General features: G+C 41.3%; 1 protein-coding gene across 2 annotated transcripts in view; it reads right to left on the bottom strand.

Moving 5' to 3' along the window:
• TTC19 (tetratricopeptide repeat domain 19) overlaps window positions 1-21552 on the bottom strand; it is a 29023-nt gene extending 7471 nt beyond the window's left edge. Inside the window, exons 1-7 of one of the 2 annotated variants that reach the window (XM_054456646.2) lie at window positions 21265-21552; window positions 21052-21179; window positions 19288-19398; window positions 18485-18523; window positions 17429-17485; window positions 17055-17116; window positions 14752-14846 (exon numbers count right to left, since the gene is read on the bottom strand). In XM_054456646.2, coding sequence (XP_054312621.1) covers window positions 14752-14846; window positions 17055-17116; window positions 17429-17485; window positions 18485-18523; window positions 19288-19398; window positions 21052-21179; window positions 21265-21448 — 676 coding nt within the window. In that variant the 5' untranslated portion in view covers window positions 21449-21552. The other variant, XM_054456645.2, reaches the window with a different exon arrangement.

Below are 21552 nucleotides of genomic sequence, written 5' to 3'. Positions count from 1 at the left end.
TCAGCCTCCTGAGTAGCTGGGACTACAGGTGCGCCACCACACCCAGCTAATTTTTTTTTGTATTTTTATTAGAGACGGGGTTTCACAATATTGGCCAGGCTGGTCTTGAACTCCTGACCTCATGATCCACCCGCCTCGGCCTCCCAAAGTCCTGGGATTACAGGCGTGAGCCACCGCACCCGGCCAACTTTCTTTTATTTATATCTGTATCTTAGCACCTAGCAGCATATCTAGCGTGTAATGGGCACTCAGTATTTCTGACTGAATTGTTTAATGAATGAACAAATAGAAGGAATTATAAAAAGGGCTAGGCGTGGTGGCTCACACCTGCAATCCTGTACTTTGGGAGGCTGAGGCAGGACCACTTCAGCCCAACAGGTCGAGACCAGCCTGGGCAACATAGCAAAACCTCATCTCTACTCTCCCCCACCACCCCCAAAAAATATATATAAGCCAGACATAGTGGCACGTGCCTGTAGTCCTAATTCTTCTGGAGGCTGAGGTGGGAGGATCACTTGATACCAGGAGTTTAAGGTTGCAGTGAGCTGTGATCATGTCACTGCACTCACTCCAGCCTGGCCAACAAAGGAAGACCTTGTCTCTTGGAGATGGGGGGGAGTGGGGGAAATAAGGTACTGAATTAAATAGGGAAAAATTATAATGAAACTAAAAATAGTTATAATTACAGATTTAAACATTAGCACCCCATGAATCTATGAAAACCCAATATAGAGATGTCATTACAAATCAAGACATAAGAAGCACAAACTATGAAGATAAATATCAAGATTCTGTTAATATACAAATTTTTAATATATGTCAAATGCCCTAATGTGAAAAGACAAGCTACAAAGAGATATGTAACCCACAAAAATATAAAATGATCGAATATATAAGGAACTCTTACAAATCATTAAGAAAAAGACAACCCCTCAAAAAAAATAAGCAAAAGATATGAAGAAATATTTTCAGAGCAGGTAATCTGAATAACCAATAAATACAGTAATCAGAAACACATAGTGAAGCCAGAATGAAATTCCTTTTCAAACCCAGCATATTATCAAAAAAATCTGATGATAACAAAGATATACAGAGAACATCACAAACACTAATATACTGCTAGTCAAAATGTAAACTATTAAAACCACTTTGATCAGCAATTTGGTTTTTGTTGTTGTTTTTGAGACAGAGTCTTGCAGTGGCATCATCTCAGCTCATTACAACCTCCGCCTTCCTGGGTTTAAGCGATTCTCATCAGCCTCCCAAGTAGTTGGGATTACAGGTGCCCACCACCACGCCTGGCTTTTTTTTTTTTTTTAAGTAGATATGGGGTTTCACCATATTGGCCAGGCTGGTCTCCAACTCCTGACCTCAGATGATCTGCCTGCCTCAGCCTCCAAAATGCTGGGATTAAAGGTGTGAGCCACTACGCCCAGCCTGATAAGCAATTTGGTATATGCACCCCGGCAACTCCACTTTTATGTAATATTCCAGGTGTGCACAAAGACGCAAGTCCAAGAATGTTCAGTGAAGTATGACTTTTAATAGCAAAACATATAGAATAACCCAACAGGTCCATCAGTAGATCTGTGGTATATTTCTACAACGGACTACTATACCATGGTTGTAGTGAGGGAACCACACAGGGCCACCTTTAGCTTGTATCCACACTTGTAAGAACACAAAAAAGGTTCAACTTACCCCTCACCCCAGTGGATTAATTAGAGGAAGTCACCCTTTAAAGACAGATGCAACCCAGCAGACATGCAGTTTGGCAAGCAAACAGGGCCTCTGTGCTAAGAAAACTGCTTTAAATAGCAGCCCGATAAATCTCATCAACATAATTGAGTGACAAAAGCAAACTACAAAACCAGTTGTACAGTATGATACCATTCATATTAAGCTTAAAAACATATTAGCCCTATTGTATATTGTTTTTTTGTTTTGGAGACGGAGTCTTCGCTCTGTCACCCAGGCTGGAGCGCAGTGGCAGGATCTCAGCTCACTGCAACCTCTGCCTCTCAGGTTCAAGTGATTCTCCTGCCTCAGCCTCCCGAGTAGAGGGGATTACAGGCGCCCACCACCATGTTGGGCTAATTTTTGTATTTTTAGTAGAGACAAGGTTTCGCCATGTTGGCCAGGCTGGTCTTGAACTCCTAACCTCAGGTGATCCACCTGTCTCGGCTTCTCAAAGTGCTGGGATTACAGGTGTGAGCCACTGTACCCAGCAATATATTGTTTATTGATATATACAAGTGCAATAAGTAGGCAAACAAAACCAAATTCAGGATAGTGGCTACCCCTAGGCAGGGAGGGGTATACAGGGGTTTAAATATCCAAAAAAAAAAAAAAATTCTAAAGCAAATATGGTAAAATATTGAAATCTGGCCAAGGCTGAAAGTACACAGATATTTGGTAAGTCCTCAAAACTTTACTTTTGTTTGAAATCTGTTTTTAAAAAAATTACATCAGAGGGCAGCTAGGCGTGATGCCTCATGCCTGTAAATGCCAGCATTTTGGGAAGTCAAGGCAGGTAGATTGCTTTAGCTCAGAAGTTCAAGACCAGCCTGGGCAAGATGGTGAAACTCCGCCTCTATGAAAAATCCAGAAATTAGCCAGGCATGGTGGCATGCGCATGCAGTCTCAGCTACTTGGGAGGCTGAGGTAGGAGGATCAGTTGAGCCTGGGAGGTTGAGGCTGCAGTGAGCCATGACTGCACCACTGCACTCCAGCCTGGGCGACACAGTGAGACCCTATCTCAAAAAACCAAAAACAAATCAAAAGAAAAGCACAGAACTAACTTTTCTTAATAATAAATTGGTAATGTGGAATATCAACTGAAGAAACTCCCAAAATATAGATGAGAAAACTGATGGAAGAGGGGATAATGTGAAGGATAGAGAAGAGAGAGGTCAACATACAGGTAAATGACATTCCAGAGTAAGAGGCCAGAGCATGTGGGACAGAAGCATTGAGCCAAGACAGACTACAGAAGCTCCAGAGAACTGGATGCTAAAAATGAAGGTTCACCAGGGACAAAGCAAGCTTCATAAACAGACAGCTCCCTAACCCTATGCTCATGTAACTTCTGAGTCCAGCAAAGCATCTGAGCAGGAGAAAATAGACTACTTAAAAAACAAGGCAAATATGCAGGCTTTAGAATTCTCCTCTGCAATAAATTCCACTAAGTCTGAAATTCCAGATCACAGAGAAAAAACAAGTGAGGAAAAGGGAAAGGAAGGATAATGTTAAAATGTACTCATCTCATTTTAGAGAAGAAACTGAAAACAATTTTTTTTTCCTCTGAGTCAACTGTCCTTAAGAAATGTTTAGGTTACTCCTTATACAACTGAAAATCATATATACGTATACCTTCCCTACAAAATACAAATACAGATCAGTGAGGGAAAAGTTCCTATAAGAGGAACTGAAAACAAAGGAATTAACAAAAATGGAAAGCACTTTTTAAAATGCAATAATTAGACCAATTATCCCTTTCAATAGTAATTTGTTTTGTTTTGTTTGTTTGAGACGGAGTTTCGCTGTTCTTAACCAGGCTGCAGTGCAATGGCGTGATCTCAGCTCACTGCAACCTCTGCCTCCCAGGTTCATGCGATTCCCCTGCCTCAGCCTCCCAAGTAGCTGAGATTACAGGCGCCCACCACCACACCCAGCTCATTTTTTGTATTTTTAGTAGAGACGGGGTTTCACTATGTTGGCCAGGCTGGTCTTGAACTCCTGACCTCAGGTGATCCACCTGCCTCAGCCTCCCAAAGTGCTGGGATTACAGGCGTGAGCCACTGCACCCAGCCTCAATACTTTTTTTTTTTTCTTTTTGAGCCGGAGTCTCACTCTGTCGCCCAGGCTGGAGTGCAGTGGCGCAATCTCGCCTCACTACAAGCTCCGCCTCCCGGGTTCATGCCATTCTCCTGCTTCAGCCTCCCGAGTAGCTGGGAATACAGGCACCCGCCACCACACCCGGCTAATTTTTTTGCCTCACTAATTTTTAAAAGGTTTTCAGATTCTATACCAGAAGACAATGATACTCAGGTTTTAAAAAAATTCCAACCATAGCCTTCTATAAAAGATACACTGAAAATGACTCAGAAAAGTTTAAGGGTAAGATATAGTAGATAATATAAAATCAGAATTTGTAACAAATACCTTAAATAGGGAAAAAGGAATCATTTTCCTGATAAAGGGACAATTCATAACAAATATATATATTTTTTCATATATATTCATAACATATATCTGAGATATATATATCAGATACATATATATATCTGAGACTGTCTAAACAGAGCACAGAAACATGTATAAAGAAGATTTTAAAAAATTTATCAGCCGGGCATGGCGGCTCATGCCTGTAATCCCAGCACTTTGGGAGGCTCAGGCAGGCGGATCACCTGAGGTCAGGAGTTCAATAACAGCTTGGCCAACATGGTGAAACCTCGTCTCTACTAAAAATACAAAAAACTGGCTGGGCACAGTAGCTCATGCCTGTAATCCCAGCACTCTGGGAGGCCGAGGCAGGCAGATCACCTGAGGTCAGGAGTTCGAGACCAGCCTGGACAACATGGTGAAACCCGATCTCAACTAAAAATACAAAAATTAGCCAGATGCAGTGGCGCACACCTGTACTCCCAGCTACTCGGGAGGCTGAGGCACGAGAATCACTTGAACCCGGGAGGTGGACATTGCAGTGAGCCGAGATCGCGCCACTGCACTCCAGCCTGGGCGACAGAGCAAGACTCCATCCCAAAAAAAAAAAAAAAAAAATTAGAACAACTAGACAAAATCAGTAAGGACACAAAAGACTTGAATAACACTATAAACCAACTAGACCTAACAGACATTCATAGAAAACTCCAATCAACAGAATACACATACTTCTCAAATGCACATGCAACATTCTCCAGGATAAGCCATATGTGAGGCCATACAACAAGTCTCAATAAATAAAATCATGCACAGTTGTTCTCTGAACACAATGGAATGAAACTGGATTCAACAGAAGAAAATTTGAGAAATTCACTGTATGTGGAAATTAATCAATATACTCCTAAATATCCAAAGGGTCAAAGAAGAAATCCCCCCAAAAATTGGAAAATACTTGAGACACATGAAAATATAACTTACCAAAATTAATGAGATGCAGCTAAAGTTTATAGTTATAAATGGCAATTATGTTAGAAGAAAAACCTTAAATCAATAACCTCATCTCCCACCTAAGAGACCAGAAAAAAGGGAACAAAATAAACCCAAAGCAAACAGGAGAGATGTAATAAAGACAGAATAGAAATAAGTGAAATGGAAAATAGACAATAAAGAAAATTAATGAAACCAGAAGTTGGCTCTTTGAATGAATAAACAGAATTAACAAAAACCAAGGAGAAACTATAAATACAATAGCCAGGAAGGTCCTTCATAAATTGATAGTAGTAAAATATAGGTGCCAAATCATATAATAAATAAGATTAGTAAATATATCACATTCCACAAACTCTTATATAATAGTGCCTAATGAGTACTGGTCATAGTCCTGGAGCATTTAATTCTCGTAACTCTATGAGGTAAGTTCTATTATTATTTTCATTTTATTGATAAGGAAGCTGAGAACAGAGAAGTTAAATAACTTGTCCACTGCTAGTAAGTGGCAGAACCAGAATCTGAACTCAAGCTCCAGACTTTAAGCACTCATGGAACGAAATATTATGTCATCAAAAATAACTTTCTAGAAATGTTTTATTTAATATATGAAAATAAAAACTTTCAAGGAAAGGAGAAGGAAGGAATCAATGGGAAACATATCTTTTTACTAATTTAAAAGGAAATCCATAAAATTAGGATCTAGAAAAGGAAGATGATCTCAGATACGTAAGAGTAGTGTAAAATATGCTTTAAAAATATAATTCCTTAAAGTTTCTTCTAGGAAATTAATAAGTTATAAAATTTGTTCACCCATACGTTCATTTATTCAATAGATATTTATTAATGCTTATCATGTATTTAGCACTGTCCTATATTGAAATTAAGAAAATGGAAGAAATACATGAGTAATCAAGAAGGAAGAAAAAAGCTGCTGAAGAATTAACTCAGGAGTTCTGGTCCATCTGGCATCATAGACTCTGCAACTTTCAAGGAACAGACCATTCCAATGCAATATCCCACACTTATTTCAGAATAGAAAATACAGAAAGCATCCCAATTCATTTTATCACATTAATACAATCCTGCGATAACAAATAATACAAACATAATAGTACAAACAATACAATAAGAAATTTACTGTGGATCTCATAAGAAACACAAAAGTTACATATCAGCATTAAATATTATCCAGCACTACACAGGTACTAAGCAATTAACCTACAAGCAAGCCTGGTCTGCTCTAGATATATAATAGTAATAAATCTATTCATATACTTTGGTACCAAATTGGATATAAGACTAAGTTGCCTATTACTACTATTGCTTGATGTTCTGAAGGTACAGCCAATGAACTAATTTTATAAAGGGTGGGGAAGGGAGACAGTAGTATAACTCTCTGGAAGGAAAAAATTACAGGTTGAGTATTCCTTATCTGAAATGTTTAGGACCAAAAGTGTTTCAGATTTCAGATTTTTTGAGTTTGGAATATTTCCTTTGGATACTGCCAGCATCCCAAAACCAAAAACCCGAATCCAAATGCTCCAATGAGTACTTTCTTTGTGCATCATGTTGGCACTCAGAAAGCTTCAGTTTTGGGGGGATGCTCAACCTGTATCATGATTTCCGGAATGTATGATTATAAATCTGGAATTAGTGTGAATATCAACTGAAAAGCAGAGTTCAGTCAAGGAGTCATTTAGAATCAAATTTAATAAATAGCTGTCATCTATATGAAGAAAACTATAATATAAGCAGGAGCTATAGAATGTTCCTCAGTGAGACGGCTCACTATTACAAAGATCTTCCTTTGCTAGCAGAGCAGCTGGTTTGTCCCAGTATCCGTTCTTTTCTCACATGACTCACATCCTCAGGAAAAGAGACTGATGAATTTTAGCCAATCATGATAATCCATTTTTCTTGCCAAGGACTGGGTTAGAAATGGCATGTAACCCAATTCTAACCAATGAGAAGTAAGGATAAATCTACTTGGAGACTTCTAGGAAAGATTACCTTGATCCTATGAGAAACATCAAAGAAGTCTCCTTTTCCTCTGGACACTGTCATTTCTGGATGAGATTCCTGAGAATTGTTATAGTTTCACGTTTCAACCACCAGGGGAGCATGGGAAAAAAGCCAATACATGAGTGAGGAAAGATGGCAAGAGCCTGTTCTTTATGATTTCAGTGAATCACATTGTCAACTAACTCAACAGAGTGCTCCCTATTGCTGAACTGCCAGTTACTTGACATAAATGTCCTTACTGTTAAACCTAATTTAGCTGAAATTTCTGCTCTTTGCAGTCAAAGATATGCTAACTTATTCAGATGGCAATCTCCCCAAACTAATTTATAAATATATTGCATATCTGATAATTCAGTCTGAAGGCACTTTAGGAACTTGGCAAAATAATTCTAAAATTCATGTGAAAACAGTGAAATGTGGGAAGGAATTCTGCAAAGGAAGCATGTGTCAACTGTCCTACCATATAACTCAAATATATAATTCAAACAATGTATACTGTTACAAAATTCATCAGATAAATACATCAGAATGGAAAACCCCAAAAGAAACCCAAGTATATACTAATTAGTACATATAGATTGATTACTACTGCAAGAAAACAGTCACCAGCTTCACACCAAAATACCAGATATACTAAAAAGTTAAAACTGTTTAGAAATAAAAGGAAAAAAATAGAAAATTATAAGGAAAGATGAGTGAGAATGCGTACAGTTTCAAAGCTTGAAAAATACCTCTCTAAGCATTAAGCTCCAGAAGAGCAAGGAGTTTTGCCTTACTTGCTGCTATTCAAATCCTAGAATACCTGGCACAGAACAGCTACTCAGTATTTATTAAAGATGAATAAAAGCAAAGGAAATTAGAAATGAATTCTGATCTAATTCTGAAAAGATTACTCATGCAAGTCATAAAAATGCCCTAAAATGAATACATATTATGATTCATTTGTATAATTTTAATTTTTTTTGAGACAGGGTCTCTCTCTATTGCCTGCACTGAAGGACAGTGGTACTATGATAGCTCACTGCAGCCTCGACCTCTTGGGCTCAAGTTATCCTCCTGCCTCAGTCTCCTAACTAGCTGGGACCACAGGCATGTGCCACTGTGCCCAGGTAATTTTTTTATTTTTTGAAGAGACAGGATCTCACCATGTTGCCCAGTCTGGTCTCAAACTCCTGGGCTCAAGCGATCCTCCCACCTTGGCCTCCCAAAGTGTTGGGATTACAGGCATGAGTCACTCCACCCAGCCTATTTAAATTTTTAAAAGCAATATGCAAAAACTAAATGATATCTTCTTAAGGGACACAGAGTAAAATGAAACAAAAGCAAATAGGCCTGGCGTAGTGGCTCATGCCTGTAATCCCAGCACTTTGGGAGGTTGAGGTGGGCAGATCACCTGAGGTCAGCAGTTCGAGACCAGCCTGACCAACATGGAGAAACCCCGTCTCTACTAAAAATACAAAAATTAGCCAGGCGTGGTGGTGGGCGCCTGTAGTCCCAGCTACTCGGGAGGCTGAGGCAGGAGAATCACTTGAACCCACGAGGCTGAGGTTGCGGTGAGCCGAGATCACGCCATTGAATGATAGTGACAAGATTAAGGAGAGTAGTATCTCACGCAGGAAGAGCTCCAAAGGTACTGGTAATGCTGGATCACTTGTCTATTCTCACAATCCTCTTCCACCCCCCGGCCCCAAGACAGGGTCTTGCTCTGTCACCCAGGCTGGAGCACAGTGGTGCGATCTCAGCTCACTGCAACCTCCACCTCCCAGGCTCAAGAGATTCTCACCTCAGCCTCCCAAGTAGCTGGGACTACAAGTGCGCAACACCACGCCCAGATAATTTTTGTAAACATGGGGTTTTGCCACATTGCCAGGGCTAGTCTTTAACCCCTGACCTCAAGTGATCCACCTGCCTTGGCCTCCCAAAGTGCTGGGATTACAGGCGTGAGCCACTGTCCCTCGCCAATTCTAATAATTCTTTATACAAATGTTAATTTCACATTCCGTTTTTATTGGAAAAAAAAAAACCCACTCTATAAACACAAATCAGGAGGAAAACCCAAGAGACAAAGGATTAATATTTTTACAATAAAGCTCCAATTAAAAATAAACCTCTCAGCACCCTAAGACATGGTGAGAAAAAAAAAAGATCAACCTCACTGTTTATCAAAGAAATGCCAGATAATGCATCAAGGCCATATCACCAAGCTAACAAACATTATAGAAGTTAATGAGTTTTGGGGAGGAGGACATAGCCTTATCACAATAATAAAAACCACTAACAAACTCTTTTTGAGCAGCTACAATGTATTATTCTAAGTACGTTTTATGTATTAACTCATTCCACCTTCTTAAAGGTCCTATGAGTATTACTCTTAATCCTACACTGAAGAAAAAAGCACACAGGGATTAAGTAATTTGACCAAAGTCACAAAGTACATAAATAGCCAAACCAGGAAATGTAAATTAACACAGTCCTTTCAATGGCAATTTGGCAATAGTCATCAACAACCTTAAAATGTGCTACTCTTGACTTGGAAATCTCAGTGCTAAGAATCCACTTTAAACAAACAGGTTTGGACACTATCTTGATCCCCAATAACAGATTTACTATTCTGAACTGAACACACGCATTCCTCTCCACTCCTTCCCCAAATACCACTAAAATGAAAGTTACAGGATGAAAAAGATATAACGTGGCCGGACGCGGTGGCTCACACCTGTAATCCCAACATTTTGGGAGGCTGGGGCGGGCGGATCACCTAAGTCAGGAGACCAGGCCGGCCAACATGGTGAAACCCTGTCTCTACTAAAAATACAAAATTTGCCGGGCGTGGTAGCTCACGCCTGTAATCCCAGCTACTCAGGAGGCAGAGGCATGAGAATTGCTTGAACCCAGGAGGTGGAGCTTGCTGTGAGCCAAAATTGAGCCACTGCGCTCCAGCCTGGGCAACAGAGTGAGACTCCGTCCCAACAAAAACAAAAACAAAAAAAGGAAGATGAAGGCTGAATGCCTGTGGCCAGCCATGCCAATGAAAAGTGAGCCAACATGAACTCTAGGATACTGGGAAAGCTTATGAATTGAAAAAAGCAAGTAATATGTAAAAGTGAAGAATTTGGCATATACATAACAAACGGAGCCACAAAAAAACCTAGTTAACTTCAGAGGAAGCAAAACATACACAAAAGGAAATATAATTGTGTAATCATGTTACTTGGCTCAGCAGCTAACACTATTCATACACTCATAATGTAGACACAACCAGAAATTGCACTAAATCTTCACTTTTCCATAAATCAACATATTCTGAAAATAATAAACTAGGAAATAGCAATTTTATATTATTGAGAAATGTGAAGGTAAATACCAGAGGAAACTGGTTAAGAGTTGAAAATAGGGGCCGAGCATGGTGGCTCATGCCTGTAATCCCAGCACTTTGGGAGGCCAAGGCGGGCGGATCACGAGGTCAGGAGACTGAGACCATCCTAGCTAACATGGTAAAACCCAGTCTCTACTAAAAATACAAAAATAGCTGGGTGTGGTGGCGGGCGCCTGTAGTCCCAGCTACTCAGGAGGCTGAGGCAGGAGAATCACTTGAACCGGGGAGGCAGAGGTTGCAATGAGCTGAGATCACGCCACTGCACTCCAGCCTGGGCGACAGAGTGGGACTCTGTCTCAAAAAAAAAAGTTGAAAATAGGGCCAAGTGCGGTGGCTCACACCTGTAATCCCAGCACTTTGGGAGGCCGAGGCAGGCAGATCATGAGGTCAAGAGATCGACACCATCCTGGCTAACATGGTAAAACCCTGTCTCTACTAAAAATACAAAAATTAGCTGGGCATGGTGGCACGTGCCTGTAGTCCCAGCTACTCGGGAGGCTGAAGCAGGAGAACCACTTGAACCCGAGAGGCAGAGGTTGCAGTGAGCTGAGATTGCACCACTGCACTCCAGCCTGGTGACAAGAGCGAGACTGTCTCAAAAAAAAAAAAAAAGTAAAAAATAAGAAAAATAGATGGGGTGGGGTGAGGCAGCAAGAAAATGCTCTCTTAAATTAAGCTTTGTACTATTAATATTATTTGACTTTTTATACTAACAGATAACATTGGAAATTAAAAATATAAATTTGTACAAAATTATAGAATACTCAGAGAAACACAAATAAAATATAAATTCTCTATAAACCTACCAACCAAAGAGAATCACTGCCTATATTTTGATATCTATCATTCAGCCTTTGTTCCATTCCTATCTTTAGTCTACATACTAACTATACTGTTTTGTAACCAAAGTTTTCACTTAATTTTTTATGGGCATTTCCTCAGTAAGTACATATATGTCTACAACATAGGTAACAAAGTAATTACCCTAGAGCAAGGTTTTATGTAATTAAGTAATGTAATTTTATGTAATTAAGTAATGTTATCCTAGGATAGAGATAGTTGTGTCAATAAAAAGCACATAAATTTGATAATGGATTTGCTTTGTGCAAAACTGAATAGGTAAGAATTTATTTCTTTTCTAGAAAAAAATAAGATGAATCATGTAACACATTTTCTATACTGTGCAACTAGTAAAATGTAAAAATAATATTTATAATAGAAATTAGCTTGCTCTAACAAGAATTCCTTTGCCTGGAAAAAGAAGTGTTTTCATAATATGTTACTAAATTTTTAAAACTCAGGTTACAAAGTAGGATATACAGTATCATCCCAAATTTATTTCTTAAAATGTAACCCGAAAAGCTGTAGTAATAAATAAAACAGTAGCTCTTTCTTAATAGTATGATTATAGATGATCTTTACTTCTTAGTGCTTTTCTAAACTTTCTTCAGTGTTTACTGGTATTACTTTTTGAATCAGAAAATATAGCTTTATACTCTTAAGAAACCATAGTCAGCACTATAAATGAAAGACAGCAAAGGTGTAAATAGTTCAGAAGTGACTTACTTGACAGCTAGACTTGTTTTTACACCTCTTGTGGATTTCCTCAAAGCACTTCCACACTGCACTAAAACGCGATTTACTTGTTGGTCTTTCTTGGGTCTTTTGTTCTTTCATTCAGTAATTTTTGAGCCTCTATTATGTGCCAGGCACTGTTCTAGGCACCGAGGATTTAGCAGTGAGTATAATGGATGAAGTCTCTATCCTTCTTTGATATGAAAGACAAAGACTAAAAATTTTTAAACAAAAACATACTTTTAGTGGAGAAACAAACACAAGCACACAACACACACACCTCTACTTTCAAGTGTGATGAAGAAAAGTAAAGGAAAGAGGAGTAGAGCAATAATAAGGTGGAAAGAGATGATAGTTTTAGTGAGGGGAGGACTCTGAGGAAGTGCTATTTGAGCAGAGACCTGAGTGAAGTATATGGGAGCTGGCCAGAGAAAGGTAAGAGAGAACAGTCTAGGTAGGGGGAATATCAAGCAAAGAGGCCTTGAGGTGGCACTAAGCTTGGAATGTGCCAGAATAAGACCAGTGTGGTGAGACTGGAACGAGCGAGGGGAGAGCAGCAGATGGCATGGAAGAGGTAGGTGGGCCCAGGTCACAAGCGCCTTACAGGTCCATGCAGGGATTCTAAATTTATTCTAAAGGTGATACAAAGGTACTGAGGTCTTGAAACAGTGATGGCCTGGACCAAAGCAGTAGGGTAACGGGATAAGACATGGTCAGTATGGATATATTTTGATGGCTGATCCAGTATAACTTGCTGATGGATTAGATATAAGGAATGAGGAAGAAATCATGGACAATTCTTAGGTTCTTGGCCAAAGCAACTAAATGAGTAGTGTGCCATTTACAAATCTGGGGCTGACTGGTGACGAAACAAGTTGTGAGCAGCAAAACTGAGACCTATTTTGGACATGTTAAGTATGAGATGACCATTAGACTTCAAGTCAAGGTGTCGGGTAGGCAATCATAATTATAAGTCTACCATTTGGGGGCAAGTTGGGGCTGAAGGCGTAAATCTAATATTTAAAAGTATGGAACTAAAAGATATCTCCTAGGTGTGGGGGCAGAGAGAAAAGAGAATAGGGCTGAAAACAGCCCTAAGGCGTGCCAACATTAAGAGGTAGGGAAGTCCCTTCACCTCACTAGAGAGACTAGTGAGGTATCCCAGAAGCCAAGTGAAAGTATTTTCAGTAGAAGACAGTGATCCCCTAAGTTAAAGCTGCTGATGAGTAAGTTAAGGATTGAGAAGTAACCACTGGATTTGGTGACTTTGATAAAGGTAGCTTCAGTGGAGTGATGAAAACAAAAAAATTGGTGTACAGTGATCCCTCCTACTCCACAGTTTCATTTTCTGGGGTTTCAGTTATCTGCAGTCAACCATAGTCTGAAAAATATTAAATGAAAAATTCCAGAAATAATCCGTAAGTTTTTAAATTACATGCCATTCTGGGTGGCATGATGAAATCTTGCACTGTCACACTCCATCCTGCCCAGGATATGAATCATCTCTTTGTCCAGTGTACCCAAGTTGTATATGGCACCTGGCCTCAGTCACTTAGCAACAGTCTCAGTTATCAGATCAACCCACAGTGTTGCAGTACTTGTGCTCAAGCAATCCATATTTTACATAATGGCCCCAAAGTGTGAGAGTAGTGATACTGGCAATTTGGATTATGACAAAGAGAAGTCATAAAGTGCTTCCTTTTAATGAAAAGGTGAAAGTTCTCAACTTAATAAGAAAAAACAAACAAACAAAAAACTGTATGCTGAGGTTGATAAGATCTACAATAAGAATGAATCTTCTGTCTGTGACACTGTTAACAGTATATAGTTATAATTGTTCTATTAAAAGTTATTGTTGTTAATCTCTTACTGTGCCTAACTTATAAATTAAACTTTATCATAGGTACATATATATAAGAAAAAAACACAGTGTATTAGAATTCGTTTCAGGCATCTGCTGGGGGTCTTGGAACATATCCCCCATGGATAACGGGGGGACTACTCTATGTTCAAGAGAGAGTTAGAAGACAACTAGGTACAGAAGAGTTGACTGCTGTATCCCTACCATCTCAGTAGCTCTTGGTATAGAGTAGGTATTGAATAAATGTCAAATCTGAAAATTCTCAATACTTCAACCCAAATTAAGAAACCCAAAATGGTGGAGAGCTAGAGAGCTTCCTGCTCATCCAGTTCTATTCCTAGCCTCCAGAATGAGTGAGGATGAATTGTAAAAACATGAGCTTTTTTTCTCTTCTTTCTTAATTTGCTGTATATCTAGGGCTAAAACGTAATAAGCATTTTGATTGGTAGCTGAACTAAGAGATACAAGAAACACCTTCTCCTTCTGCTCCCCGATTTTCCTAAGTTATATGTAACTAAAAGTTAACAAATAAATTATGAACATGTCACCAAGGGGGTTAAAAAAAAACCCACCAAAACAGCAGTCAAATATTTTAAACAAAACATCTTATTCCAAAACTTCTGCTGATACCTTAAAGACAGCCACTTATTTTGCAAAATAGGTAACTTTCCCTCTTCCCAATTTAGATCTCTTTCCATTTCTCAAAGTGTAAAGTAAAGCCTTTTGTGGAGAAAAGGCAATGCCCAGATAATGGGTTTCCTACCTGACATAATGTCTTCTGCTAATTCCTTTTCTCTTTCAATTTTTTCCTCTAGAGTTGAAATGCAGAATTCATAGCCAGCAACAGCAAATTCCTGTCTGTAAAGCAAAATCAATAATCAGCCATTTACCTTTTCTTCTTTTTTTTTTCCGTTGAGATGAAGTTTCGCTCTTGTTGCCCAGGCTGGAGTGCAATGGCGTGACCTCGGCCCAGAGCAACCTCCACCTCCGGGGTTCAAGTGATTCTCCTGCCTTAGCCTCTCGAGTAGCTGGGATTACAGGTGTCCGCCACTATGCCCAGCTAATTTTTGTATTTTTGGTAAAGACAGAGTTTCATCATGTTGGCCAGGCTGGTCTGGAACTCCTGACCTTAAGTGATCCACCCGCCTCGGCCTCCCAAAGTGGTGGGATTACAGGCGTGAGCCACCGTGCCCAGCCCATTTACCTTTTCATTAATTCTTTTTATCTTCATTTTTCCAGCTCACTTTAAACATTATCAGTAAAGGAAGTGTAAAATGGGAAGAGGGAACTTTGCTTAAAGTCTAAGTAGTGTCAAATCTGCCATTCCTCACAGTAGTTTTTTTAAGTCATCCATTTAATATAACTTAAGACACAAAAAGCTAGGAATGCTGCCCTAATTTTAATAACTGACATAGCCAGCAGTCTTCATCATCTCCCACTAATAGATGGCCTCCAGTGAATCAGTTTCTCCATGTGTGAAAGCCTTACCCCTGGTTCAAAGTAATACTACCCTAAACAGAGGTTCAGGCCACCCTGCAGTGAGGATTCCAACTGTTGACCTCATACAGCTTCTGAGAAGCTTTAGTCATTTTATATTTCTTTCAAGCTGTAAGTCTCTGATAAAAGTTTCTTTTGCAGAAATGGGACTCCTAGCTATGGCAATAGAAGTCATTTAACCCAACTCTGTAGCCCTGGACACTCCATCAACTGGAGAGGGTTGAGTCAACCCAAGCAGGCCGACTGACTGCTGCTTTTTTACAGAGATGCAGAGGAAATGTGACAGAAATCCCTTCTCCATTCAGGAGCTCAGCTTTGGTTCTTGTTCTTCAGTTTTGGCTCTAGTTTCTTACAGAAGTGGCACTAAAAAGCTCATCTGTTCTCTAGTGCTTTGCCAGGGGAGAACTTATGACCCTACTGTTCTGCTCTGTTCTCAGAAGAACAGAAGCATCCCCTTCCTTACCTAGGCTCAAAACTTGGCAAGAGGGCCCTCTCTAGCCATAACACAGGGCAAGTGGACACTGCCCAGAAGACGGTCCCAGTCGGAGCGAGAGGTCTACAAACAATTCCCCTCGTAACTTATATCAGCCTTTTGAAGCCTCAGATCTGGCCATGTCTTTTCTAGTCTCATGCTTCTCAACAAAACAAAATGAAAAGTACAGAGTACCATGTAACTCAGAGGCTAATTGTTACTAGCTTTCTCCTCTAGAAGACTATGAATTTGTCTTACTCAACAATGTTTATTAGGCTCTGGGCTGCTTCTTACCCTAGGGGTTCATACCCAGTCAAGAACTAGGCATGTTTGTTACAACTCCAAGGAAGATTGACCAAGCTGCAGTGCTCCCTGGCATGGGCCAAGCTCAAAGCTCCTCAAAAGACTTGAAGTCAAAGGCTCCAGGAAGCTCTAGCCTATCTAGTGTCCAATCAAAATGCAAGGAGACTACGCAGGTCCCGATGAGAACAAAGGAGCTGGTGAGTAGGACAGCAGGGACCAGTGCCAGGGCCTGGCCTCAGTGAGCACCTTTTCTACAGCATCAGGCTCCATGTCACTCCAAACCTCTCGCACCAACTTCGGCACCACTAAAACCCGAAGGGAAGCTAGTCTTAGGTCTCTCCCTAAATTCACCCCAAATAAAACTCTCTAGAGGAGTTCTCTGCTTACATCCTAGATGCTTCATCTTTGAACTCTATTTATACCAGCAAAATGGCTTCTTCAGATTATTAATATATTATCCCCAGCACCTTTCACACTGCTCTTTCCTCTTCTAGGAAAAGTTAAACTAAAGTTCTAACTCTAACTTCCCTTCCCACTTCAAGCAGCAACAGAAAACTTAGTTAGCTTTGTCACAGGGCAGCCAGAGATGTTGTGTGCCCCACTAGGCAGGCTGATGGAAACAGTAGGGGCAAACTGGAAAAAGACTGACAATTTCAAAGATGAGGGATAGAACACTTTGAGTGTGACACCCAATTTCTGGGAGACCCAGGTGACCAGTAGACAATGAATATTATGTAACATCCCAGAGTCAAAGTTTTCTGCCCACAGTCCTACTCCCTGGCTGCTGTACTTACCTGTTCTGCGCAGCATAGATACTGGCCAGCTTTAGGGAAATTTCAATTATTGCATTGTCCTCCTGTGAGAGAAAGAGAATGAAGGGAACTCATAACAAGTAAAATTTTCTCATGGAATATTTCAGATCAACTTCCAGACTGACGGTGGCCTCAAAGCCAGTCTTTATTCTTTTAGAGTGATTGGCCAACTGTGAATTCTTTGGCAAACATGCTGTTGCATTTAGTGAAAGAATGGCAATTTGTATAGAGATCTCAGAAAGGAAACTCCATCTTTCCTGACCGAAGCATATGGTGGGGCTAAGAGGAGTTTTCAGAAGACAAGACTGTTTTGAAAACTGCTTCAATGAGGGGCCAATACTAGGCAATGTCCTTACCTGCTTCATGCCCCCTCCAAGGAGGTAACTCATTGTTGCTTTAAAAAGTTGTTCAGCCTAAAAGCATAAGGAAAATATTTTTCTTTTAATTGGGCCCCATTTTATATACATATATGACCCTGGATTCTAAGTACCAGTCTGATGCATCATTCCTTATAAAACCCATATACCCATACACACGCACACTCACACACAAAAGAAAAGTACCCTTTTGAAGCGAAAACAGATCAAAATATCAGGACCCCCAACATCCTCTATGTACCTTAAACTACTCTCTGATGAGTAGAAAACAACCTCAGAGATTAACTTCTTATCCAAACCCACTGTGGCAGAGACTACAAACTGTCTCCTAATAGTCATTCTCTTCTCCACCTTTTTGATTACAGAGTCCCCTCAATTTAGCCTGGGAAACATGGTGAAATCCCGTTTCTACAATAAATAAATAAATGAATAAATAAATAAATAAGAAAATTAGCCAAGTGTTGTGGCACACGCCTGGAATCCCAGCTATTCAGGAGGCTGAGGTGGGAGGATCAACTGAGCCTGGGAGGTCGAGCTTGCAGTCAGCCATGATTAAGCCACCGCACTCCAACCTGGGCAACAGAGCAAGACCTTATCTTAAAAAAAATTCAGTCAATTTTAGCAGATTGGACACCCTGAAGTTAGATATGGTCATATGATAAAATTTAGGCCAAGGGATGCAGGCAGAAAGAACGTGAACTTCTAAATCATATTCTATAAGGAAGCCGCTCACAGTCCATCTTCTCCCCCTTCCTGCAGGCTGGAGGTGAGTCAGCTCACCCAGGCAGATGAAGGCTTATCTTAGAAGAAACCTGGACTTCTGGATCAGAGAGCAAAGGTGCCTATGTCTATCTGCCTTCAGTCTTTAGCCTATCTCTGGACTAACACAATAAAGAGAAATACACTTTTATCTTGTTTGAGTCACTATATTCTGGGGTCTCTTTGTTATAGCAGCTTAGCCTGTACCCTTACTATTACAGTTCCCTTGAAGCTACTCCTTCATAAATTCAAGATATTACAAAGTAATTTACTTACATTTTCAAGCTGACCCCGTATAAATGCTAAGTTGGCCATCTGAAAGCAAATTACAAATTGTTTTTCAGTGTAGAATACTGTGTTCCTACTTATTTCAAAACTTTAAAATTCCCTTTTGCTTTCACCCTCAACATTTAAAAAATAGTTTAAAATGAAAAGCATGTCACCAATTAATCTGCAAGAAGCACAGAACAGCAATCATATGAGAAGGAAATACTTGCACATACTTTGTTGTTAACAAACCAAATCTAGGTCCACTCATCATTAAAAAAACATGTTAATGATACTTGTTTTTTTTGATCTGGAATTGAGAGGTCTTATGTCACCCCAAGGGTAAAAAAACTAAAGCTGTGGCCGGGCGTGGTGGCTCACGCCTGTAATCTCAGCACTTTGGGAGGCCAAGGCAGGTGGATCACCTGAGGTCAGGAGTTCGAGACCAGCCTGGCCAATATGGTGAAACCTTGTCTCTACTACAATACAAAATTTAGCCAGGCATAGTGATGCGTGCCTGTAATCCAGCTACTCAGGAGGGTGAGGCAAAAGAATCGTTTGAACTCATGAGGCGGAGGTTGCAGTGAGCCAAGATCGTGCCACTGCACTGCAGCCTGGGCAACAGAGTGAGGCTCCATCTCAAAGAAACAAAACAAAACAAAAAATAAAACTGAAACCAAAAGAAAACTCAGTAAAAAGAAAAGGAGCTTGAGAACATCGTGAAAGTCAGGAATATAAATCAGGAGAACTAACTACCCTTCCTTCCCATCCAACCTTCCTCATCAGTGGTTCAGACTGGTTATAAGAGTTACCAAATCATAAGTGTAAGTGATGGCCTTCTTGTTATCAGTCTGATAGGCGAGACGAAGAGCGTCATGCAAAATTAACTCAGCCTCTTCTGGCTCATCTTTCATAATGCTCAACTGAAAAGGGAAGACAAAATAATAGAAAATGAAACACACAGTAGATGCATATGCTACCAGACAGAAGTGTATGCAACTATACATCCCAACTGATAGAAGGAAGCTAACTCATTCATCAGACATTTACTGAATTCCTACTATGTACAAAGCATTGTCTACAGAGGTGACAGGGAGGTCAGCTTCCCTTGCAGCTAGGTGTGGCCATCTCATGAAGTTTTGGCCAAGAGACACAGGCAGAAGAAATGTGATCTTACAACATATTTTATAAGGAAGCTGCTTGTCCTCCATCCTCTTTCTAATTTCTTGCAGGCTGGAGGTGACCATATAGGACAAGTAAGCTTAATTACAACTAATGATAAGAGCTATAAAGATGACAGAAAAGAATAAGGGGTCTCCTCTAAATAGGACTTAGGGAAGCCTTCCAAGGAAGTGACAGCTAACCTGAGGTAGTAAGGGTGAGAATGAGTCAACCAAATAAGGACCTGGGGAGAACAATGACTCAAACAGAGGGTAGAGAATGAGTGAAGTCCCTACAAGCTGAAGAGAATGGTTTTGAGGAGGAAATGCAAAGAAACAGACGTGAAGGGAGGATGGTGAGCCAGAGGATTACTGCCAAACGGGTGGGCAAGGTATGCTGGTTTAGATCATTTGGGGTGTTGCAAGCCATGGCAAGTATCATAAATGCAGTGGGTAGCCATCCAGAGCTTTCAGACAAGGAGATGATATGATCCAATTTACTTTTTTTTTTGGTCGCTTTGGTTTCTGCATGGAGAATAGATTGCAAGAGGACAGGAAACCAGGAAAGACTACTGGAGCATAGGTGGTGGCAATGATGGTTTGCACTAGGGTGACAGCAAGGGAGATAGAGAAAAGGGGAAAGATTTGAGAAATATTTTGCATTTATTGGCAACAGGACTTGTTGCTGGACTGTAAGTGTATTGGAAGGCAATGGTAAGGTACCACAAGTTTTAAGAATGACTATGAGGTTTTTAGGCTGAAAAACTGATGGTAGTAAAGAGATGGCGAAAGCGTATGTTGAGGAGGCATTAAGGATTGAGTTTAGTTTTGGGCATGTTAAATCTGAGAGGTAGGTAAGGTCCTAAAGTGCAAATGGCATGTCAGTATCACACTACAGGCAGGAAATACAAATTTGGACGTTGTTGGCATCGAGTCGGTATTTAGCTCAATGGAAGAGATGAGATAACTTGGGGAGAAGAGGAGGAAAAAAAATAGAAAAGGATGTGGAGAAAAGGAAGAATTCAAAAGGAGAACCGAACCGCATAACCAACACTAAGTTGCCATTTTCAGGCCGCTATATACGCGCGAAATTATGTCATTTCAGGTAGGCTGGTTAATTGATAAAACCACTACAAAACGTTCCCGATATTTCGTTTGCATAAGAGCGTGATGCCTGGGGCGCCATCTCCATTTGCACTTGACACTGCAAAGGTTTTACTGCAGGCCTTAAGAGTCGGGAAAGCCTGGATGGATTCCAGTTCCCTCTCGGATGACCCACCTCATTCTCGGCAATTTTACCCGCGGAGCCTCCATCCACTCTTCGGCGAGGCGGAGAGAGTAATGCGCAGCAACGCCAAGACCCCGCTCACAAAGGCTACCGCGCTCGGCCGGGCGCAGGGCCCGGAGCCGCCTCACCTTGGCTCGCTTCAGCAGCTGGATGATCTCTGCCTCGGCCTCGTCCGCCCCGTCCTCGGCAGCGGCCCTGTCGGCTCCCTGCTGCTCCTCCTCCTCTGCCGCAGCGGGCCTCGAGAACCAGGCGAGCGCTGCGGGAAGGGGCTCTGAGGTCATCGGGCCCGGCCCGCGCCCCTGTCCCCGCCCGGCCGGCCCCGCCCGGCCCGCGCCCCTCACCTGCCAGCAGCGGCAGCAGGCCTGGGCCCCGGCCGTGCGGCGCGACTCGGGATGGCGGCACCGGCACCTCGGGGCCCGGACCTCCTGCCAGCCCCGGGAGCAGGCGCGCGGAGCAGCCCCGGCACCGCCGCCCCGCGGCCCGCAGGAGGCCTCGGCCGAGGCCCCGGCTCAGGAGCCGGTACATGCTCCCGCCGCGTCCTCTGCGCACTGCAGGCCAGACGCGATCCTGGCCCCCGCAACGCGCCGAGCGCCCTCCGGATTGGCCGGGCCCTGACGACTGAGCAGGAC

This window comes from Pongo pygmaeus, chromosome 19, assembly GCF_028885625.2.
Source record: "Pongo pygmaeus isolate AG05252 chromosome 19, NHGRI_mPonPyg2-v2.0_pri, whole genome shotgun sequence".
In the NCBI taxonomy this organism is placed as follows: Eukaryota; Metazoa; Chordata; class Mammalia; order Primates; family Hominidae; genus Pongo; species Pongo pygmaeus.
The sequence above is the reverse complement of the archived record's forward strand: the minus strand, read 5'-3'. Positions and strand labels throughout refer to the sequence as shown.